The sequence below is a fragment of the Tachyglossus aculeatus genome, chromosome 18, assembly GCF_015852505.1.
Source record: "Tachyglossus aculeatus isolate mTacAcu1 chromosome 18, mTacAcu1.pri, whole genome shotgun sequence".
Classification (NCBI taxonomy): Eukaryota; Metazoa; Chordata; class Mammalia; order Monotremata; family Tachyglossidae; genus Tachyglossus; species Tachyglossus aculeatus.
Window position 1 is genome coordinate 32205619 of NC_052083.1, and position 20840 is coordinate 32226458.

Genomic DNA, 20840 nt, shown 5'->3' on the forward strand with positions numbered 1-20840 from the left:
AGGTGTTGACTATGTGCCAAGCACTGTGGCTGATTTCTGGGGTTTATTCAGTAAAATCCGATCAAACAATGCCTGTCCCACATGAGACCCACAGTCTGAGGGGAAGCAGAGAGCAGGTTTCTTCTCCCCATATTATAGAAGTGGAAACCGAGGCCCAGTGAAACGAGATGACTTGCCTGGAGTCACATAAAAGGCTGGTGGTGGAACCAGGATTAGAACCCAGGTTTCCTGGCTCCAGTCCTGAGCTTTTTCCACTGATGCTTTACCACAATAACAACCCTTTGAAAGGGTTTTCTTCCCTGTAGTCTCTCTCTAGACAACTATCTCCACTCATATGCCCTCATTCTACTTCGGGCATATGTGCTACCCTTATGTTTTTATGTGTGAGTATTCAAGTGCTAGTGAAAGCATTGGCAGTGTGGGGAGGGGGCGAATAGAAAGGGGAATTTAGAGATTAATCAGGGATGGTACTCTGAAAATCTCTTCTTTCAGCTTCTAATGCATCTTAGTTTGGGGCCAATTACATCAAGCAGGGTAACAGTAAAACGCTTAACCCTCACCAAGTTATAAGGCTTAAATCATTTGCAGATGCAATTGACATTTTTTTTCTGATCATTAGTCCCCTGGCAATTTTTTTCTTTATCTGTTATTATCTAATAAAGCCTCTTGAAGTTTTATGGATAGTACATCATTTCGCTTTGATTTTATGGATTCTAAATGTTTGGCGTCCTCTGGCCCAGTCTGGTGAGCAGTCAGTTTCTTGAATAGATTGTCTCTGAGAGGCCCCATTGCGTTTGATCCCAAGCATGAATTCCTTTCATCTCAGGAGCACAGACAAGATCAGGTCGGGGGCAGTATTCCCTTTATTTTAGTATCTGCAGCACAGCAAACCTAAGTGATTTATCTTGGATCCACTAGTGAGATTCGCCCCAGATTAATAGGTGGTGGAGCAAGAGAGATAACTTCAGGTTTCCTTGAATCCAGGCCCAGGTCCTCTCCTGACTCAGTGCAGTCCTTGGGAGAAAACTCCCCCAGGCCCCTAATGAGCTATGGATGAAAAATGGCACCTATTCTCCAATCTCTGAGAAATCTCCTTTTTGGCAAATGAATCCTAAACTGTGGTTAACCAAAAGTTGTCCCTTGATACAGAATTATATTTCATGTTGTAGGCAGAAGAGAATCTTGAAATCCAGTTCAGAAAATCCTGAAGACAAGGTTCTTAAAGTTGGGGGTGGGGGGAGGAAGATCATGCAGATTCTCAAATAGAATAATCCAAAGAAACCGTTGCCATTTGCCTCTCGTTGTTGCTGAAACTGAACTAGAAAGATTTTCAGTATGTATGATTGTACATTCAGCAAAAGAGCATCGTTGTTCTGAGTAAATTATCAGCTACCAAAAAAAAATTCCCAACAATAAAATTTGGCTTGACTTTCTTTCAGCGGTGGGGGGATCAGGCGAGGGAGTGCGGATGACTGCTTGCAACCCATCACCACTCCGGCAAAAGGAATCACATGCCCATCCTGCTGGTCATGTGAAATAACTTTCTCCTTTGCCCTGCCCTAAACAAAAGACCTAGAAAATATAGGCAGTCTGTGCTGGTCTGGATCTGCCATAGCCTCGATGTTATCCCTGATTCCTCCCTCTCTTGCCACCCCTACCTCCTGTCTGCTGCCAGATCCTGTCGGTTCTTCCTCCATAACGTTTCCAGAGTCTGTCCCTGCCCCTCCACCCAGGCACTTGTCAGAGCCGGCTAGACTATTCATCAGCTCCAGTCTCTCTCCTCTCCATGCTTCACTCTCCTACCCAGATCATTTAAAACAAATATTCTGCACACATCTCCCCACTCCTCAAGCTTCCAATGGTTTGCCCATTCTTCTGTGTCAAGCAGAAACTCCTGACCATCAGCTTTAAAGCAGTCAATTCATTCTGTCTCTCCTTCTTACCCACTCCTCTCTCCCACATCACCCCAGCTCACATTCTTGGGTCTGCTCAAGACAACCTACTCCCTGTGCCTTGTTCTCGTTTTCTCTCTTTTTGGGGGGTATTTTAAGTGTTTACAGGTAGGACGCAGTCTGTCCCCCCCACATGGGGCTCACGGTCTTATTTCCCATGTTACAGAGAAGCGAAGTGATTTGCCCTAGGTCACACAGCAGACAAGGAGCAGAGCTGGGGTTAGAACACAGGTCTTCTGATTCCCGGGCCCGTGCTGTTTCTGCTAGGCCACGCTGCTTCTCTTTTGTTACTGACATCTTGCTTTCACCCTCCCTTGTGCCTGGAACTCCTTACCTCTTCATATCCGATAGACCGCAGTGAGCCCCATCTTCAAAGCCCTTCTGAGACATCATCTCCAGGGAGCCTCCCCTGAGTAACCTCCCCTTTCCCCACTTTATATTCCCCAGGTGCCACCTTGGGCCTCTGCATCACCTAAATCCTTCAGTTACAACAATCTCCACAGCTCTTCATTCTGTTCATGTATTATATTCTCTATTTAACCACTCCCATCTGTCATATATTTAAGTCTCTGCTCCCCCGCTAGGCTGTCGACCCCTTGAAGACACAGTGGTCGTGTTTTCTAACTCTTACACGTTCCCAAGTGCTCCGTACAGTGTTCTGTACAAGGTAAACATTCAGTAAATGATGCTGTTGCTGAAAGGAGAGCAGGCTTCTCAACAGCAGCCTTGGTATGGGAGCGGGTTTCCCATCTGAGATTTGGGTTTGGAGGGCCCTGGGCTGGATGGCTTTGGTTTTCCTCTTTCACCTTTTGATCCGGGGCCCTGGAGGGAGCCGGGATTGATCATTCCGATTCGTCAATTGCGACTATGGTAGATGTGTGTTTCCAGCCCTGGGGGACCATGTCCAGCCCCTCTAAATCCATCCAAGGTATTTATCGAGCACCCACTGTGCTTGGGAAAGTACAATACAGTAGGTAGACACAATCCCTGCCTCAAGGAGCAAACTGAACTTTGCAGACAAGGAGCAGGGTGGTCTGAGCGTTCTGTTCAACCCTCCGGCTGCTTCATTAGAAGCACCAGGGCCGCTTCTGAATGTGCTCATCTCCTCCTGCTGAGAGGAGAACCAAGCCGCCGCTCTTGTGACCCACATTAGCTTTCCAATTATGGGCTAGTTATAGAGTTACAATACTCACTGCCCGTGAAGGATGGGTGACCTCAATGAGCAATTTCCTCCACAGAAGGGAAATGCATTCATCTTTTCTAGATGGTTGGAACCAGAGGGACCAAAGACTCTGACAGGAATTGATTAATTAGCAAGAACGAGAGGCGGGCTGAGAACTCTCGACAGTTTGGTAATAGATGATGAAAACGAAGGAGAGGTGATTCAGTCTGTTCTAATTAGAGGAAGGTAGCGAGCACAGACACGCCATCAATCTTGAGGAAAACCCGTGCGACTGCCCACTGGTTGACTTCGTTGCTTCTTGTGGTGCAGTGGGAGGAAGGTCAGAGGTGACCCTTTCCTCCTCAGGGCCGCGAAGGTGGGGCCCGTCGAACCCAGTCCTCCCTTCTTCTGGAGCCAGGCCTCTTCCAACCCAATTCCGGGGTGGCCCTGGGCTGAGGAGGAGATGCTACCGGTGATCAGACAGTGCAGAGAGACCGGAAGGAAAATGGTTCGGGTCAACCGCCTTTTGGCGTCTCTGAGGAGAAGCAGAGATTCAGGGGATTGGAGCAGGTCACAGAGACTCAGTGGGTCTGATTTCCTTTCTCCACTGGAAACAGAGTTTCTAAAGCCAAGCTAGTTCCAGGGCATTCTTGAAAAGAGATGCTACAATCAAAGCTGCCCTGAAACTGTCCCCTGCGGCTTATTCTTCCCCGTCCTCTTCCCCAAATTCACCTGAGAAATGTCCTGGCGCTTGAGAGGGGATCAGGTCTTGCTGGATTTTACCATGGATAAGTGCTAGGTGTTTCCCCTTCCTCCCCTCAACTGTCCCGTCCCTCATCGCCAGCCTTCCACCAGGCCAGGGAGGCCCTGGAAGTTTAACCGAGCAAAGCCGGGTTAAGCAGCAGCGGGGTGTAGCAGCTAGAACACGGGCATGGGAGCCAGAAGGTCGCGGGTTCTAATCCTGGCTCTGCCACTTGCCTGCTGTGTGACCTTGGGCGAGTCGTTTCACTTCTCTGTGCCCCAGTTACCTCATCTGTAAAATGGGGATTGAGACTGTGAGCCCAGTGTGGGACAGGGACTGTGTCCAACCCCATTTGCTTGTATCCACCCCAGCGCTTAGTACAATGCTTGGCACACAGTAAGCGCTTAAATAGCACAATTATTAATTATTATTATTACAATGGGCATCTAGCCATCACCTTCAGGAGCCGCATAATATACTGAGTGCTTGCCACGTGCCGAGCACTGTACCAGGTGTTACAGAGAGGATACAGTTGAGTTGGTAGAAGCATTCCCTGCCCGCAGGGAATTGACAGTTTAGAGGGGGCTGACATTCTGCGGCCATGTCTTGTCAGCCTTTTCAATCCCAAACGTCCTCTGGGGCAGGACCTCTGTGAGAGCCGTCTCTTAGCCGTCTCTTCCGTTTCAAACAGGGTACACCCTCTCTGTCTCTAGGTAACAAACTTAAGGGCTCTCAGTTTTCTGTCTTCCAACTTGAGCAGTCAGCTGATCGTTTTGACTCCAAACCTTTACCTTCTGGAAATAGAAATGGAAGTCCTTCCCAGGAGGGAGTGCGATCAAATGGAAAGAGCCCGGCCTGCGAGTCGGGAGACCCGAGTTCTAATCCCGACTCTGCCACCTGCCGGATGTGTGATTTTGGGCAAGACCCTGAACCTCTCTGAGGCTCAGTTTCCTCTTTTGGAAACTTGGGATAAGATCCCCTGCCCTCCTGCTTTCTGAGACGGTGAGCTTCTTATGGAATAGGGACCATGCCCAATGCACTTGGCACATAGTAAATGCTTAATGCTTGGGTGAGTCATTTCACTTCTCTGTGCCCCAGTTACCTCATCTGTAAAATGGGGAAGAAAACTGAGAAGCAGCGTGGCTCAGTGGAAAGAGCCCGGGCTTTGGAGTCAGAGGTCACGGGTTCAAATCTCAGCTCCGCCACTTGTCAGCTGTGTGACTTTGGGCGAGTCACTTCACTTCTCTGGGCCTCAGTTACCCCATCTGTAAAATGGGGATGAAGACTGTGAGCCCCCCGTGGGACAACCTGATCACCTTGTAACCTCCCTAGCGCTTAGAACAGTGCTTTGTACATAGTAAGCACTTAATAAATGCCATTATTATTATTATTAATAAGTGCCATTATTATCGTTTTGTATTTAAGTTTTTAAAAGGATTAAGAAAGTGCAGTTTGGGACCTAAAAGGGGGACACAGTTGTAATGTAATTCCATCTTTCCCCCAGCCCTAGCTTTCTCATCTTGGTTGTGTACTTCTGCCGAGGGGGGAAGGCAGGTGGAACATAATAAAAGGGGGCCAAGGGGACAGGGAGGTGGCCAGAAGTGTGTAGGTTTTGGGGCCGAGAGAGCAGAGTTGGCCAGCCACCCGTCCGCAAAATGTGCTGTTCTGAAGGAAAGGTTTGAGGGAAAACATTAAGTGCATCTAAACTAATTGATTGCCTAGATACGGTCCTTTGAGAGTTTGCTTTCTCCTCCTAAATGCTGTTTGGGCTGATTTCTGGTGCCCTGTCTATCAACTGGTTAGGCTGGATAATAATAATATAGCGATAATAATGGTATTTGTTACGTGCTTACTATGTGCCAGGCACTGTACTAAGCGCTGGGGTGGATACAAGCAAATCGGGTTGGACCCAGTCCCTGTCCCACACTGGGCTCACACTCTCCATCCCCATTTTACAGATGAGGTAACCGAGGCAGAGAGAAGTGCCTTATAATAATAATAATAATGATGGCATTTGTTAGCGCTTACTACGTGCCAAGCACTGTTCTAAGCACGAGGGGGGATACAAGGTAATCAGGTTGTCCCACATGGAGCTCACAGTCTTAATCCCCATTTTACAGATGAGGTAACTGACGCACAGAGACGTGAAGTGACGTGCCCAAAGTCACACAGCAGACAAATGGCAGCGCCGGGATTAGAACCCATGGCCTCTGACTCCTAAACCCGGGCTCTTTCTACAGAGCCACGCTGCTTCTCTGTCGCAGGTCACCCAGAAAAGTGGCGGAGCAGGAATTAGAACCCATGACCTTCTGACTCCCAGGCCCATGTTTTATAATAATCATAATAATAATGATGATGGCATTTATTAAGGACTTACTCTGTGCAAAGCACTGTTCTAAGCGCTGGGGAGGTTACAAGGTGATTAGGTTGTCCCACGGGGGGCTCACAGTCTTAATCCCCATTTTACAGATGAGGTCACTGAGGCGCAGCTGACAGCTGACAGTCACAGCTGACCGTTGGCGGAGCTGGGATTTGAACCCATGACCTCCGACTCCAAAGCCCGGGCTCTTTCCACCGAACCCCGCTGCTTCTCACCAGGCCATGGTTAGCAGTGCTCCTTCCATCTGTCAGCTGGTGGTCGCCTGCCAGCGGTTCGGGCGGGTCACTGGGGCTCCCGCAGTCCCATCTCAGAGGTCCTCTGGTGACCCGGAAAGAAAAATGAGAGCTCTGGGCCAGGCAGAATGGCTTGAGGTAGCTGCTTCTGCCTAACTGAGGACTCCGGCTTCGCTGGCCGGATTCCCAAATGGGTGCCGTGAGAGAGGAGATCCCAACTCCTCGCCCCAAGGCCCCCACCCAAAGCCAGGGACCACTGTAGAAGTCCAGCCGCTTAACTGTAGAAGTCCACTGTAGAAGTCCAGCCGCTTAACTGGCATCACGGGGTCTGGGGGATGAAAAGCGACCTGCTCTCCTGAGGAGAGACAGAGGTACAAAGAGAGACAGTGGGAAAGGTCAGAGGTCAGGTGCTGCTTTTGCAGGACTTGGTGGTGCAGTGTACTGGACACTTGGGAAGAGCGTGGTAAAGAAGTGACAGGTTCCCTGGCCTCAGAGTTCTCTCCCAGAACTCTACTGGGAGAGAGAAACATAAAAATAGTTAACAACTGAAGTGGGCAAACTAAATGGAAACCTATATGTCATCATCATCATCATCATCAATTGTATTTCTTGAGCGCTTACTGTGTGCAGAGCACTGTACTAAGTGCTTGGGAAGTACAAGTTGGCAACATATAGAGACCGTCCCTACCCAACAGTGGGCTCACAGTCTAAAAGGGGGAGACAGAGAACAAAACCAAACATACTAACAAAATAAAATAAATAGAATAGATAGGTACAAGTAAAATAAATAGAGTAACAAATATGTGTACAAACATATATACATATAAACAGGTGCTGTGGGGAAGGGAAGGAGGTAAGATGGGGGGGTGGAGAGAGAACCTATACATACATAGGTTCCCGTTTATACATATTTATGTGTGTGTAGTGTGTGGTCTCGTTTTTATGCACCGAGGAGGGGATTAAATAAGTCAGTGGCATGGCTCAGGGTACGGGGATATTAACGGGGAAGGAGCTGGAATTTTAAGTAGGATTTGAATGTGGGGAGTTCTCTGGTGGATCTGCATAATCAAAATGTAGTTCCTGAACCACTGTCTCAAAGACTTCATGGTCAACGGGGCTGGAAGGCACCTTAGGAGGTCACTTCATCTGTACCCTGAGTTTCATCCTCCCAAGGCTAGGGCCAAAGCTCATCACTTGACCTTTCTTCCTCGAATGTAAAGGAGGAGAAAACATCCCAATTGTTGAATTCTCAGAAGGGGGGAATTATCTTGTGCCCTTGTTTAGAAAGAAACCAAAGGCCTCAGAATTTAATTTGGAGCTTTGTTATTACATTCTCCAGACCAAATCAATTCAATTCTTCCTGTATGGCCTTCAGTTGGTGACATTTTCAGCCATTACCTCCTGGGTGCTTTTTGTCCTAAGTAGCTCTTAAATACAGACAAGGTTTAACCTAATGTTTAGAGTTATTCTGGGGAGGAACAAAAAACAACTTTAGTGGATGCTTTCGAAAGCCGTCATAACCGAAGAAAATAATGTTTCTTCTTAGTGGATAGGGTGAATATCTGAATGTAATAATAACAATAATAATAACACTAATGACATTTGTTAAGTGCTTACTATATGCAAAGCACTGTTCTAAGTGCTGGGGAGGTTACAAGGTGATCAGGTTGTCCCAGGTGGGGCTCACAGTCTTAATCCCCATTTTCCAGATGAGGGAACTGAGACACAGAGAAGTTAAGTGACTTGCCTGAAGTCCCACAGCTCACGAGTGGCAGAGCTGGGATTAGAACCCGTGACCTCTGACTTCCAAGCCTGTGCTGTTTCCACTGAGCCACGCTGCTTCCATTGATCGAACACCGTCCAATATGGGGAGTCCAAACCCCCGTCACCCAAAAACCCAAAGTTAACCCCAAGGATGGTCAGATAATGACCAAAAACTAACTCCAGAAAAATCAGATGATCCAAAATCAAACTTCAACTCCAGACAGTGATGGAGGAGGCAGATGACAAGGTGACGGGGAAAAGCCCACAGGATCCGTCCTTCCTCGGGCCTGGCAGCCCCTCCTCCTTCGTAGCCGATAGTCCACCACTCTCCCACCTTTGAAACCCACCTAAAATCACAGCTTCTCCAAGAGGCTTTCCCTGACTAAGCCCTCATTTGCCCATTTACCCATCCGCCCCACAACCCCCGCTCGGTGTCACCTATGCACTTGGCTGAGTACCCTTTAAGCACTTTGATACTTCCCCCAGTCCCACTGCACTTATGAATATATCCTTGTCTTGCCTTATCAATCAATCAATCAATCGTATTTATTGAGCACTTACTGTGTGCAGAGCACTGTACTATGCCGTCGAGTCATTTCTGACCAATAGCGACACCACGGACACATCCTTATATTCTGCTATTTCCCCTCCCCCTAGACTATTTTAATGTCTATCTCCCTGTGTAGACTATAACTGAATAAAATGGGGTTTGGCTGTAGTGCAGGTTGCCTAACTTGGTTGACCCTTTTGCTCCTCTTTGATTATTTTCCAGATTTGCTTCAGCCTGGACTCCAGAGTCACCCAGTCGGCTCTCCACGGCTGTGACAGCAGGTTAGGAGGGGAATTCGCAGCACAGCCAAGTCCCCGGCCCTGCCCACATACAAAATGCAGGACTGATTGACCGCACAAGAAACAGAAGAGTTGTCCCTGGGAAAGGCATGCCCTGACAGTGCCACCGATGGGGAAACTGAGTCCCTGAAAAAGGCCCTTCTCTCGGGTAAGTACAAAGTTTCTCCAGGATTTATGAATCCCTGGGAAGGTGCAAACCTAGATATTTCCACATCGACATTACTTTCCCTATCATACCCTCCCAGTGAGCACCTAATTCCACTCTCATTGTAATAATAATGCTGGTATTTGTTAAGTGCTTACTATGTGCCAAGCGCTGTTCTAATTCTTCCCATTTCAGTGGGACTTTTCATCTTCTTAACTGGGGCAGGGCGTCTCGAAAGACAAGGTTTAGTCCTCTAGCTTACAGCACCTAATTCCACTTTCATTGTAATAATAATGATGGTATTTGTTAAGTGCTTACTATGTGCCAAGCGCTGTTCTAATTCTTCCCATTTCAGTGGGACTTTTCATCTTCTTAACTGGGGCAGGGCGTCTCGAAAGACAAGGTTTAGTCCTCTAGCTTACATGGCGGCCAAAACACTGATTACCTACTGCTACTTGGGTTGTGGTATTTAAGTGATTACTGTGTGTCAAGCACTGAGGTAGAAGATGATTCAGCTCATAGAGTCCCTGTCTCACTGTTTAGGTAGGAGGGGGGAATAGGCATTTAACCCCATTTTTAAAGGTGAGGCGATTGAGGCACAGATAACTTAAATGACTTGCCCAAGGTCACACAACTCACTGCAGTGGGTCCAACCCATTTTTGTACGTTACATTAATCCTGGTTGAGGCTTTGCCCTTTGGACCCTGTGACTGAATGCTTGCAGATAAGAATATTATGGGTGGAGGCTCAGACTGACTGCTTTTTCCAATTCCCCTTTCCCCAGGTCAGGTGGAGCAGTGCTGCTGGGTTTTGTTGTTGTTGTTTTATTTTTAATGGTCCTTGTTAAGCATTTACCATGTGTGGGGCCCTAAACTCAGTACTAGGGTAGATACAAGATAACCAGGTTGGACACAGTCCCTGTGTTTCAGAGGGCTCTCGGTCTTAAACCCCATTTTACAGAGGCGGTAACTGAGGCACGGAGAAGTGAAGTTATGTGCCCAAGGTCAGACAGCAGGCAAGTGGCAGGGCTGGGATTAGAACCCAGCTGCTCTGCCGCCCAGGACCAAGCTCTTTCTACTAGGCCACACTGCTCAGTCAATCAATCAATCAATTGTATTTATTGAGCACTTACTGGGTGCAGAGCACTGTACTAAGCTCAGCAACTGGGGGGGGGAGCTCAGCAATTTTACTGGTGGGCTGTGATGACACTGTTGATTGACAAGCAAGCATTTTCATCCTCTGAATCATTTCTTGTTCAACCTCACAGGCCTGCCCTTTGGGCCAGCGGAAGCCAGAGATGCTTTGAAGTACGTCAGAAGGTGAGCTTAGTTTGATTTGTTTTATTTTTATGGTATTTGTTAAGTGTTCACAGTGTGCCAGGCACTGTACTAAGTGCTGGGGTAGATACAAGTTAATCAGGTTGGGCACAGTCCCTGTCCCACGTAGGACTCACAGTCTTAATCCCCATTTTACAGAGGAGATCATTGAGGCACAGAGAAGTTAAGGAACTTGCCCAGGGTCACACCGCAGACAAGTGGTAATAATAATAATGATGGTTTTTGTTAAGCGCTTACTATGTGCTGAGCACTGTTCTAAGTGCTGGGTTAGATGCAAGGGTATCAGATTGTCTCATGTGGGGCTCACAGTCTTAATCCCCATTTTACAGATAAGGGAGCTGAGGCACAGAGAAGTGAAGGGACTTGCCAAAGTCACAAAGCTGACAAGTGGCGGAGCTGGGATTAGAACCCAGGTCCTTCTGACTCCCAAGCCTGTGCTCTATTCATTAGGCCATGCTGCTTATGGTGAGTCCCACATTCTTGTGGGCAGGGAATGTGTTTACAAAAATCTGTTGTAGTGTACTCTCCCAAGCACTTAGTACAGTGCTCTGCACACAGTAGGGGCTCAATGAACACCACTGATAGATTTTCTTGCCCTCTCTTTCCTTCTCATTATCTCTTTCTCTTGTTATTCTCATCAACTCTTCTTTTCTCTCTCACAAGCAGAACTGGGGGGCCAAGAGATAGTGGTAATAATAATGATGGTATTTGTGAAGTGCTTACAATGTGCCAAGCACTGTTAGTGTCTCACTCCTTTTCTCTCTCTCTCTCTCACACTCTCTCAATCAATCAATCGTATTTATTGAGCGCTAACTATGTGCAGAGCACTGTACTAAGCGCTTGGGAAGTACAAATTGGCAACACATAGAGACAGTCCCTACCCAACAGTGGGCTCACAGTCTAAAAGGGGGAGACAGAGAACAGAACCAAACATACCAATAAAATAAATAGGATAGAAATGTACAAGATAAATAGAGTAATAAATATGTATGTATTTCACACACACACACACCCACACACACACACACACACACCCCACCCCCACCCCCCCACAACTTAAGTGGAAAAAGGGTCAGACAGAGAGCCCCAGATGTGGCTAAGCTAGCCTCATGACATCCAATTCCCGTTCTCTCCTGCTTATTTTGCATCCTGGGCATTTTCCTTGAGTTTCCTGTCAATGCCTGTAATGGTGCCTCCAGAACCATTTGAGGCTACAGTTCATCTCATTTCCCTCTTGGAAGAGGAGAGGCCACAATATTCCAATGAAAATCACTTGGTGGAATTTATTGAGTGCTGATTGTGTGCAGAGCACTTGGGAGAGTTCAATACAACCGACAGAAATGCAGGAGACAGACATTAACTTATTTTATTTTGTTAGTATGTTTGGTTTTGTTCTCTGTCTCCCCCTTTTAGACTGTGAGCCCACTGTTGGGTAGGGACTGTCTCTATATGTTGCCAATTTGTACTTCCCAAGCGCTTAGTACAGTGCTCTGCACACAGTAAGTGCTCAATAAATACGATTGATGATGATGATTAATATAATATAAATAAATTATGGCTATGCACATAAGCTTCAGAATACTTTCTGCATGCCACTTTAGAGAGAACAAAGGTTTTGGAAATAGCTAAAGCAGCACCATTTACTGAACTACAAACAATTCCGATAGTTGTGTTTGTAGCTGCAACCTTCACTATGGATTAAACCCCCATTCATTCATCCAGGGCCCTAGCGCTCGATAAGATGCGTTGACCCTAGAGAAAACTAGATCTATGAAACATGACACAGAACGTTTTTCAATCGATCTCAGTACAATGAAAAAGGCAGCGAGTGTACGAGAGATGTGTGGAACCAGCCCCTTCCCTGGGTGGACTGATGTTTTCCCGTTAGCACAGGTGGCTTTTTAAAACGAGTACCGGTGCCTGACTTAGGCAATAATAAGAGGAACAAACTCTCGGAGAACAAACCATTTAAGTTTAATAAATTACAAAAATGTCACCTTACAATCTGTTGAACGTTCATATTCAACATATTACATCTCTTTTAAATAAATAACATTCACCATGTTGCTGTACCTCTACAGATCTACCCCACCATCTGCCTATGTCAGTGAAGTGAAAAATCTTGAGGCGAGAAAAAAAAACAAACTGAACAAACTCTGCCTCCAAAAACTACCTCCCAAATTCCCTTTCCTTCCATTTTAGCTATCTTACTCCGTAGAGCTTGACTTTGGAGATGGGTCGTTCTGTAAAGGCCTATAACAACCTTCCTGGAAAGCTCAGTGCAAATGGACAGCTTGGAGGAGCGTGTATTACTTATATTGCTGTATTTGCTCTAAAACTGCACTGGTTTGCGGCCAGGAAAGGGCAGTGGAAGGATCTGGAATCTCTTTTTAGCGGTTCAACGGCACATCCGTCCAACCGTTATTTGAGGCTGAGTTGGTAATCACGTGGGAGTGTGTGTTTGTTACACACACACACTCACTCACTTTTTGTGGTCCAAGTTAGATCACTGCTCCAGGATGGGTGTTCAGAGCAACAACCTCTCCCGGCTCAAAGGCATCTGAGTAAACAGCCGGCCGAGCTATCCCACCTCTTAACAGCCAGCCGGTCGGGTCAGAAAGGGTCAGGCAGACATCTGGCGCCCGCAGACAGCCAGGTGTCAGTCCGGCCACCGGGCAGTACCTGAGAACAGTTGTCTTCATCTAAGAAAGAGCCAGGCCGAGTCGATCGGTGTTCCCGTCGATAGAGAGTCGAGCAGTTCGACAAAAACGGACCTGCAAGGCACTTGGCGTATTTCTTTCAGCTTAGATAAGGCAGTTAGCAGCTTCCCAAATGCCCACTCTTTGAGAATTGCTGTCCTGAGATTGTTATGTGCAAACAAATCAAAACGAGAGACAGAGAGAGACAAAACGGGTTGTGGGGATGCTCAAGTTGGCTTCTGTGTTTGCTCCAGGTGGGTGAGCAAAATGCTGCTGGAAACGCACTCAGAGAGAAACTCAGCCTTTTGGAGGATGGGTGCAGAGCATCGGTCCCTCAGTGTTCTTTAAACCTGCAAAACAGCCAATGAGGTGAGCCGGGGGGTGGAGGGGGCATTGAGTGTGTACAGATTTATCGAAGAATCAGGGGTGGTAAACAAAGTAGCCCGCCTTAATTTGACACAAAACGCACTTTCGGATTACAGGCTGTGCTGAGGCTTCATTCAGCAGAAACTGCCTCTCCCTGGCGAGGTGTTTCTTTCTGCAGCATAATACTGAAAAAGCATTTTCCCTAAGTGCTGAAGCTGGGGGCGGAAAGCGAGGGACAGCTGCTATCTCTGGCCAAAAGCTGTAGTCGCCTGCCAATGACAAAGGAGGCAATTTTCCTCTAGAATCTTTTGTTCAGATGCTGAAGACAGATTTCCATGAGCACAAATGGGCCCAGCCATTTGATTAGGAAGCAGAAGAAAGGGGAGTGGATGGGACGTGCGGCATGAAGCCAACCACTGATTAATTTTTTTCTAATGGAAAGGCAATGTGTAAAAGGCAGATAAGCCATAATGATGTATTTAAATCACTTATTTAATTCTAGCAGCCCCCAGCCCCCAAAGACTCTGAACTTCAGACTTACTGAACTTGGTCCACATTCTTGGATCCTGTACAGCAGAGCTCCTTGTGAATGAGACGTAATAAGAACTGCAACCAAAACAAAAACCGGGGCATTACTACAGGCAGAAAGACAAAACTGCTAAAAAGCTGTGGTCTCGTTACAATAAGATGACATCATTCCGCATTTAGGCCGTCCTCTGTTTAGACCTAATTAAACATTTCCGGTTGTCAGTTTTAGCCTCTTCACAGAAGGGCTCGTTCCTGGGAGATGATGGGAAGCCAGTTTCTTTTTTGAATAGAACCCCAGACTGGAATGTCTCTAGGAAGAGGAGTAGGAGGAGCTCAAGTTGGTAAGAGAATCCCATTTGGAATTCTGCTTGGCTTCATCCTCTCCAGGTGCAGCCTTAACTGCTTTAACCCTGATTAGGGGAGAACCCTGAGAAGGAGTTCTTCTTCCAGATTCACTTTCAGCCTTGTTTCCTGATCCCCCTCAAAAATCCACATGATGCTTTAAAATGAAATAAGTCTGCTAGAGCATGTGAGGATGAGGGTGGGAGGTAATAAGTGAGCCAGGAGTTTGCCCACCGGGAAATGCCCATCTGGATAATGTCAGTCAGCGGCATCTTCAGAGGGTCGAGGTCACGTCAGCCCAAGGCAAGGCAAATAACTCACAGTGTCAAGATTCTGAGGGCCTGGAAAGGTGTTAAAATGGTTAAAAACAGGACTGTAACTCTCCTGAAATACCCCCATCTCTCCCGGTGTAATCTTCTTCACTTAAATGCAATATTAAAATCATTTTGGCAGCTAAAAATGAGGGCAAAAATCAATGACTAAAGTTTTACTTAAAAATATAACCAATTTTCCTTTTCATTTGCCAGTGTAAAAAACACAGTCTTCCCTAGGATTGCGCTTTGTGACTGAGACCAATGTTCTCCTGTGTGGCCTTGGTGTCTGGCTCTGTTCCCCAAGTCTACCAAGCTGTGGAGTCGGCTTTCTAAGGTGGGCAAAGGAAACCCACAGGTAGCCTTCTGTTTTGCTTTTTAAAGGTATTAAGCGCTTACCACATGCCAGGCACTAAGCGCTGGGATAGATACAAGCGAGTCAGGTGGGACACGGTCCACGTCCCACATGGGGCTCACAGTCTTAATCCCCGTTTTAAAGGCACAGAGAAGTTAAGTGACTTGCCCAAGGTCACACAGCTGACAAGTGGCAGAGACAGGCTTAGGACTCAGGTCCTTCTGACTCTCAGTCCCGTGCTCTATCCATCTATTAAGCCCCCTGCTTCTTTGAACCATTTTAAACACTACTTGGTTCTCACAGTCTGTAACTCAAGAGGGTGCTATGATCCACGGCAGCCCCTATGACATGGATATTTTGGACCCCTGAAAGCCAAATGAAAGCCAGATCCCTCAATCGTATTTATTGAGCGCTTACTGTGTGCACAGCACTGTACTAAGCGCTTGGGAAGTACAAGTTGGCAACATATAGAGACAGTCCCTACCCAACAGTGGGCTCACAGTCTAAAAGGGGGAGACAGAGAACAAAACCAAACATACCAACAAAATAAAATAAATAGAAAAGATATGTACAAGTAAAATAAATAGAGTAAAAAATATGTACAAACATATATACAAGCTTCTCCCCACCCTGCATGCTGGGAGTGGGAGTGGGAAGAGCACCTAAACAGAGTCACAGAGTTGGAGTGACCATTTACAACCTGGCAGAGCAGGGAGCACTGCACCCAAGGGTTAATGTTCACAAGGAAGAGGCAGACCCCTCCTGGGGCTGGTCAGTTTTAGTCACTCGACTTTACTCGGGCTTTTCTATTGCTCTGACACCACTCTTCTGAGGTGTCTCTGCTCTCATGCTGGGGATGACCCCACAGATGGGGAAAATAATGCCATTATTATTATTATTACTATTATTATTATAACCTCCCCAGCGCTTAGAACAGTGCTTTGCACATAGTAAGCGCTTAATAAATGCCATCATTACTTGTATATATTTGTACAGAGTTACTACTCCATTTATTTTACTTGTACATGGTTACTATTCCATTCATTTAGTTAACGATGTGCATATAGCTACAATTCTATTTGTTCTGACGAGTTTGACACCTGTCTACATGTTTTGTTCTGTTGCCTGTCCCCCCCTTCTAGACTGTGAGCCCGTTGTGGGGTAGGAACCGTCTTTATAGGTTGCCGACGTGTACTTCCCAAGTGCTTAGTACAGTGCTCTGCACACAGTAAGCGCTCAATAAATACGACAATGAATGAATGCATGAAAAAGGAAACTAAGCGGGCCGAGTTCTAGCTGAATTGGAGTAAAGGGATTGAGCCCCCAGGGCAAGGTTAATTCACTCCGTGAGCTCTTAGACCTTTCTGTTTCCCCTGCAGATCTGGCTGAGGCAGGAGAGAAAAGATATCTGCTTTTTGCCTCTTCAGGCCTGCCCTATTTAGAATGACCACCTCTAAGGATGGATGCTCCGAACTTTCCAGAATGGCTGCGAGCTCCAATCAGGTATTCTAACTTTCTAATCCACAGAGCCAACTGGGGAGACATGCCACTGAGCCTGGCCTCCCCAGAGATGCTCCCTGCCACCCCCAAGAAACCCCCAGGCAGGTCTGGGAAGGGGCTTTCCCAGTGGAAAGGTTGACCCTTCTGCTGTGCCTAGAACAGGAGGTGATGGAAGGGGCAGAAAGAAGGATGGAGTTCAGATCCTACGCTGCCGCCTTCCTCCCTCCTCCTGCATCCAGCTAGTGATGCGCTGGCTCTAGCCCCCATGGCGGTGTCGCGCTCCTTGCAGAGCGCAGGTCTTGGCGGAGCAGGAAGAGGGCTGGGATTTCATTCATTCATTCAATCGTATTTACTGAGTGCTTACTGTGTGCAGAGCACTGTACTAAGTGCTTGGGATGTGGGGATGAGATCAGACCGGGCTTCCCTCAGGCTCCGCCCAGCACCCCACGGGGGGCCATTCTAGTAGTCAGTCAATCGTGTGTATTGAGCACTTACTGTGTGCAGAGCACTGTACTAGGAGCTTGGGAGAGTACAATATAACAGATACAGAGGTGAGGATGGACTTACCAGCAAGGCGCAAGCGTCCGCCACCATGAGCATGTAAAAAACGTTGTTCCACCCTGAGGGAGAGATGAGTCCGGCCAACAGGGGACCCAAGGCAGCACCTGCAATACAAGGCCATTTTACAGTGACGGCTCTCTTAGCTAACACTCGCTTAAAACACCCACCCTCCTTGGGCTCTTCTGGAATTCACTCTCTTCACAACTGGACGAATTGTTAAATGTGTACCCAGTGCAAAACTCAGGGACATTTTTGGCACCACATACTCCAGAGGGCACCAGATGAAAAGCTTTAAGCCGGATGGCAATTTTATGATTCAAGAGGGCCCCATGCACTAAGCGAAAAATTTGGCCTCCAGCTAAACAAAAACCAATTATGGCTCATTAAAACATTCAATTAATACATTAGCTAAGTGACTTCATGTTGCAAGAAATCCACCCACGATGCTTGAATTTCAAAGCAAACTTTTTCTCTTTCTTTGTTCCTGCAGGGTTTAATTTGTGGTCATGAATGATCCCCCTCAACAAACCGTCAGACTAAACAAAAGAAATCAGTCAGGAAAGACTCTTCCATCCCAACACGGAGGACTTGGCTCATGACTTAAGAAGATCGAGGAAGAGAATGATCAAATGATCAAATTAAGTCAAGGTCAAGGTGTTATGATTTTATATAGGCTCTAAGCCTGTTTTACATACGCCTTAAAGAGGTAAGTGCTTTTTGTGCCCAGTTTTTAATTAATATATTTAATGTAAAATGCAACACCTTAATTGCACCTTCCCCTCCTCAGAGCACAGACTGCTTGCATATGTGCTCTGCACACAGTAAGTGCTCAATAAATACATTGAAGGAATGAAGGAATATGTGACATTATCTCATTTGTCCTCCTGCTATCTCTGTGAGTCAGGCTGGAGGCAATAAAGTATTGTTCTCTTCCTCCCCGTGGAGACAGAGTAACTGAAGATTCCCCGACTGGGACCTCAAACTCCTGATTTCTAACCTGTCATCTCTCTGCCCCTAAGAAAGCATGAGCTTCAGTGAAAAACAGAAATGAAATCGACAAAATGTACTTTTCTTGTGACTAAATCCAATTTTAAAGTAAGTCAGAGTTAAGGGAGGCCAGTGGAGCTCCTGTTATTGGAGATCCTTTTGTAGCTGACAAGAGAAGTGTTCACTTCAACTTGGGATCTCAGTGATTCGTTTACCTTCCCGGATGTGTTTCCAAACCTGGCAGGAAAAGTTGTCTGTTTTAGTACTGCAGGGGGAAGGTACAACATCTCAAAATTCACTTCTAGTCCAACTTAGAAATGGGCACATAGCAACAGTGAAATCGGGCTAAAATGCCATCTCGTGGGCCTTAGGTTGATGCCATTTAATGGCAGAAGTGGTGCCTAAACCAGGCCTGGACAATTCAGAAATTGCTTCCAGTGTGTATTCGCTTCCCTTCTTTTATTTTTAAAAATATGTTAAGCACTTCCTATGTACCAGGCCCTGTCCTAAGCACTGGGGTAGATACAGCTAATCAGACTGGACATAGTCTCCGTCCCACATGGGGTCTTAGTTCCCATTTTACAGGTGAGGTAACAGAGGCACGGAGAAGTTAAGTGACATGCCCAAGGTCACACTGCAGACAAGTGTCAGAGCTGGGATTCCTCCCTTTGCAAAGACAGAGAGAGGAAGGCCCCTGGACAAACTTACCTACCTGAAAGGGTGAAAGACCTAACCCCCTGCTGGGAGAGGGGGCACAGGAGGAACATCCCAGGCCCAGGGTGGGCACATCTAGCAAGAAGTGGTATAATTATGCTCCCTGTACTTCAATTCAACAAGGGGCATTTCTGATTGAGGTCCAGAGTATGTCAGGCCATTTCAGGCTACAGGCTTCTAGACTATAAGCCTGTTTTTTTTATGGCATTTATTAAGCACTTACTATGTGCAAAGCACTGTTCTAAGCACTGGGGAGGTTACAAGGTGATCAGGTTGTCCCACGGGGGGCTCACAGTCTTCATCCCCATTTTCCAGATGAGATAACTGAGGCACAGAGAAGTTAAGTGACTTGCCCAATGTCCAACAGCTGACACTTGGTGGAGCCGGGATTTGAACCCATGACCTCTGACTCCAAAGCCCGGACTCTTTCCACTGAGCCACGCTGCTTCCCTGTTATGGGCAGGGACTGTCTCTATTGCTGAATTGTACTTTCCAAGCATTTAGTACAGTGCTCTGCACACAGTAAGTGCTCAATACAACTGAATGAATGAATTTCAGCTCTGGAATATATAATGACACTTTTTCTAACTTCTAAGAAGACATCAGTCAGCTGTGTGACCTTGTGACCTTAATTTCTCTGTGCCTCAGTGATCTCACCTGTAAAATGGGGGAAAGATTGTGGGTAAGTTCATTATGGACAGGTAATGTGTCTATTTATTGTTATATTGTACTCTCCCAAGCACTTAGTACAGTGCTTGGTACATAGTACGTGCTTAACAAATACCACAATTATTACTGCTATCCTGGTTTTCAGAAATGAATCAACTCTCATTTACTTGCCCATGACTTAAGAGTTGGGGAGAAGGGAGGCCAGTAGAACCAGTCACATTCACTTCTCTGGGCCTCAGTTACTTCATCTGTAAAATGGGGATTGAGACTTTGAGCCCCATTAGGGACAAGGACTGTGTCCAACCCGATTTCCCTGTATCCACCTCAGCACTTAGTAAAGTGCCTGGAACACAGTAAGTGCTTAACAAATACCATTATTATTATTATCATCATCTTTATGAGGCTATGGCTCTATGAGGAGAAACTTACCTACAGAACCGGTCCCATCAATAATGGCTGTAACAGTAGACAGGGCTCTTGAATTTCCTTTCAGACTCTTATGGGTGCCCTAAGGGGGGAAAACAATGTCCATCAAAAAGAGCAAGGCAAGTCAAGTTTGCAAAGCTACAAAAGACCTGTGCTATAGCAGTCTCACTGATCCTTCCCCCAAATCTTCCAAGGCAGCATTTGACAAACAGGCTAGTTTTCCATGTTTGCTTAAAGCTCTATTTCTCTTTGGAGTTTCTCTGAAAGGTCACATCTTTCTTTGATTATTTAAAATGTCTGAGAATGCCACAACTAATATACCATATACGCGAGCTAGGCAGGGAACTTTTAGAACTAAAACCCTACTTGTGGAAGCGGTATTAAATTTCACTCACGGCCTGTAGAATGTGTGGGAGAGTGAATTAATGCCAGCAGGGCTGGCCCCCTCCGACCACCTGTGATGTGGTTGTCCAGATCCCTGCAGGCTGTGGCACTGATGTGACGGTGTTGAGGGTCGGCTCTCCCTACAACATGGGGCTATGCTTCCCCCTCACCCTAAACCGTCCGTCCCACAGACGTTGACAACAATCTCAATGTTAACTTCAAATGTTAGTGACAGACTCTTTCTCAGGTTCCAGTCCTACTCTGGGATGCATATCACTCACTTCGCTGTGTGCCAGTTGGAATGGAAACAATTATCACCTTCTCCTAGGGATACTGTAAAGATTAATGGAAGGAATTTACTAGTCTGGAAGGAGGATAAGTATTCTGAAATCCACTCGTTTTTTTCTGTTTTTTTCCTACTAAAAGTAAAAATC

The 20840-nt window shown here is 46.5% G+C and overlaps 1 protein-coding gene and 1 long non-coding RNA gene across 3 annotated transcripts in view; one reads left to right on the forward strand and one right to left on the reverse strand.

The window, feature by feature from the left end:
• Nucleotides 1-9014: 9014 nt before the first annotated feature.
• On the forward strand, nucleotides 9015-15141 carry LOC119940234. Its single transcript, XR_005454897.1, has 4 exons — nucleotides 9015-9230; nucleotides 10495-10546; nucleotides 13518-13632; nucleotides 15027-15141. It is a non-coding gene; the product is annotated as an uncharacterized LOC119940234 (long non-coding RNA).
• Nucleotides 12522-20840, reverse strand: part of SLC37A1 (solute carrier family 37 member 1) — a 90001-nt gene continuing 81682 nt past the window's right edge. For both annotated transcript variants that reach the window (XM_038760372.1, XM_038760371.1), the window contains 4 exons: nucleotides 20026-20104; nucleotides 17233-17330; nucleotides 14171-14235; nucleotides 12522-13613 (listed from right to left, as the gene is read on the reverse strand). In XM_038760372.1, coding sequence (XP_038616300.1) covers nucleotides 13598-13613; nucleotides 14171-14235; nucleotides 17233-17330; nucleotides 20026-20104 — 258 coding nt within the window. In that variant the 3' untranslated portion in view covers nucleotides 12522-13597. The remainder of the gene's footprint in view (nucleotides 13614-14170; nucleotides 14236-17232; nucleotides 17331-20025; nucleotides 20105-20840) is intronic.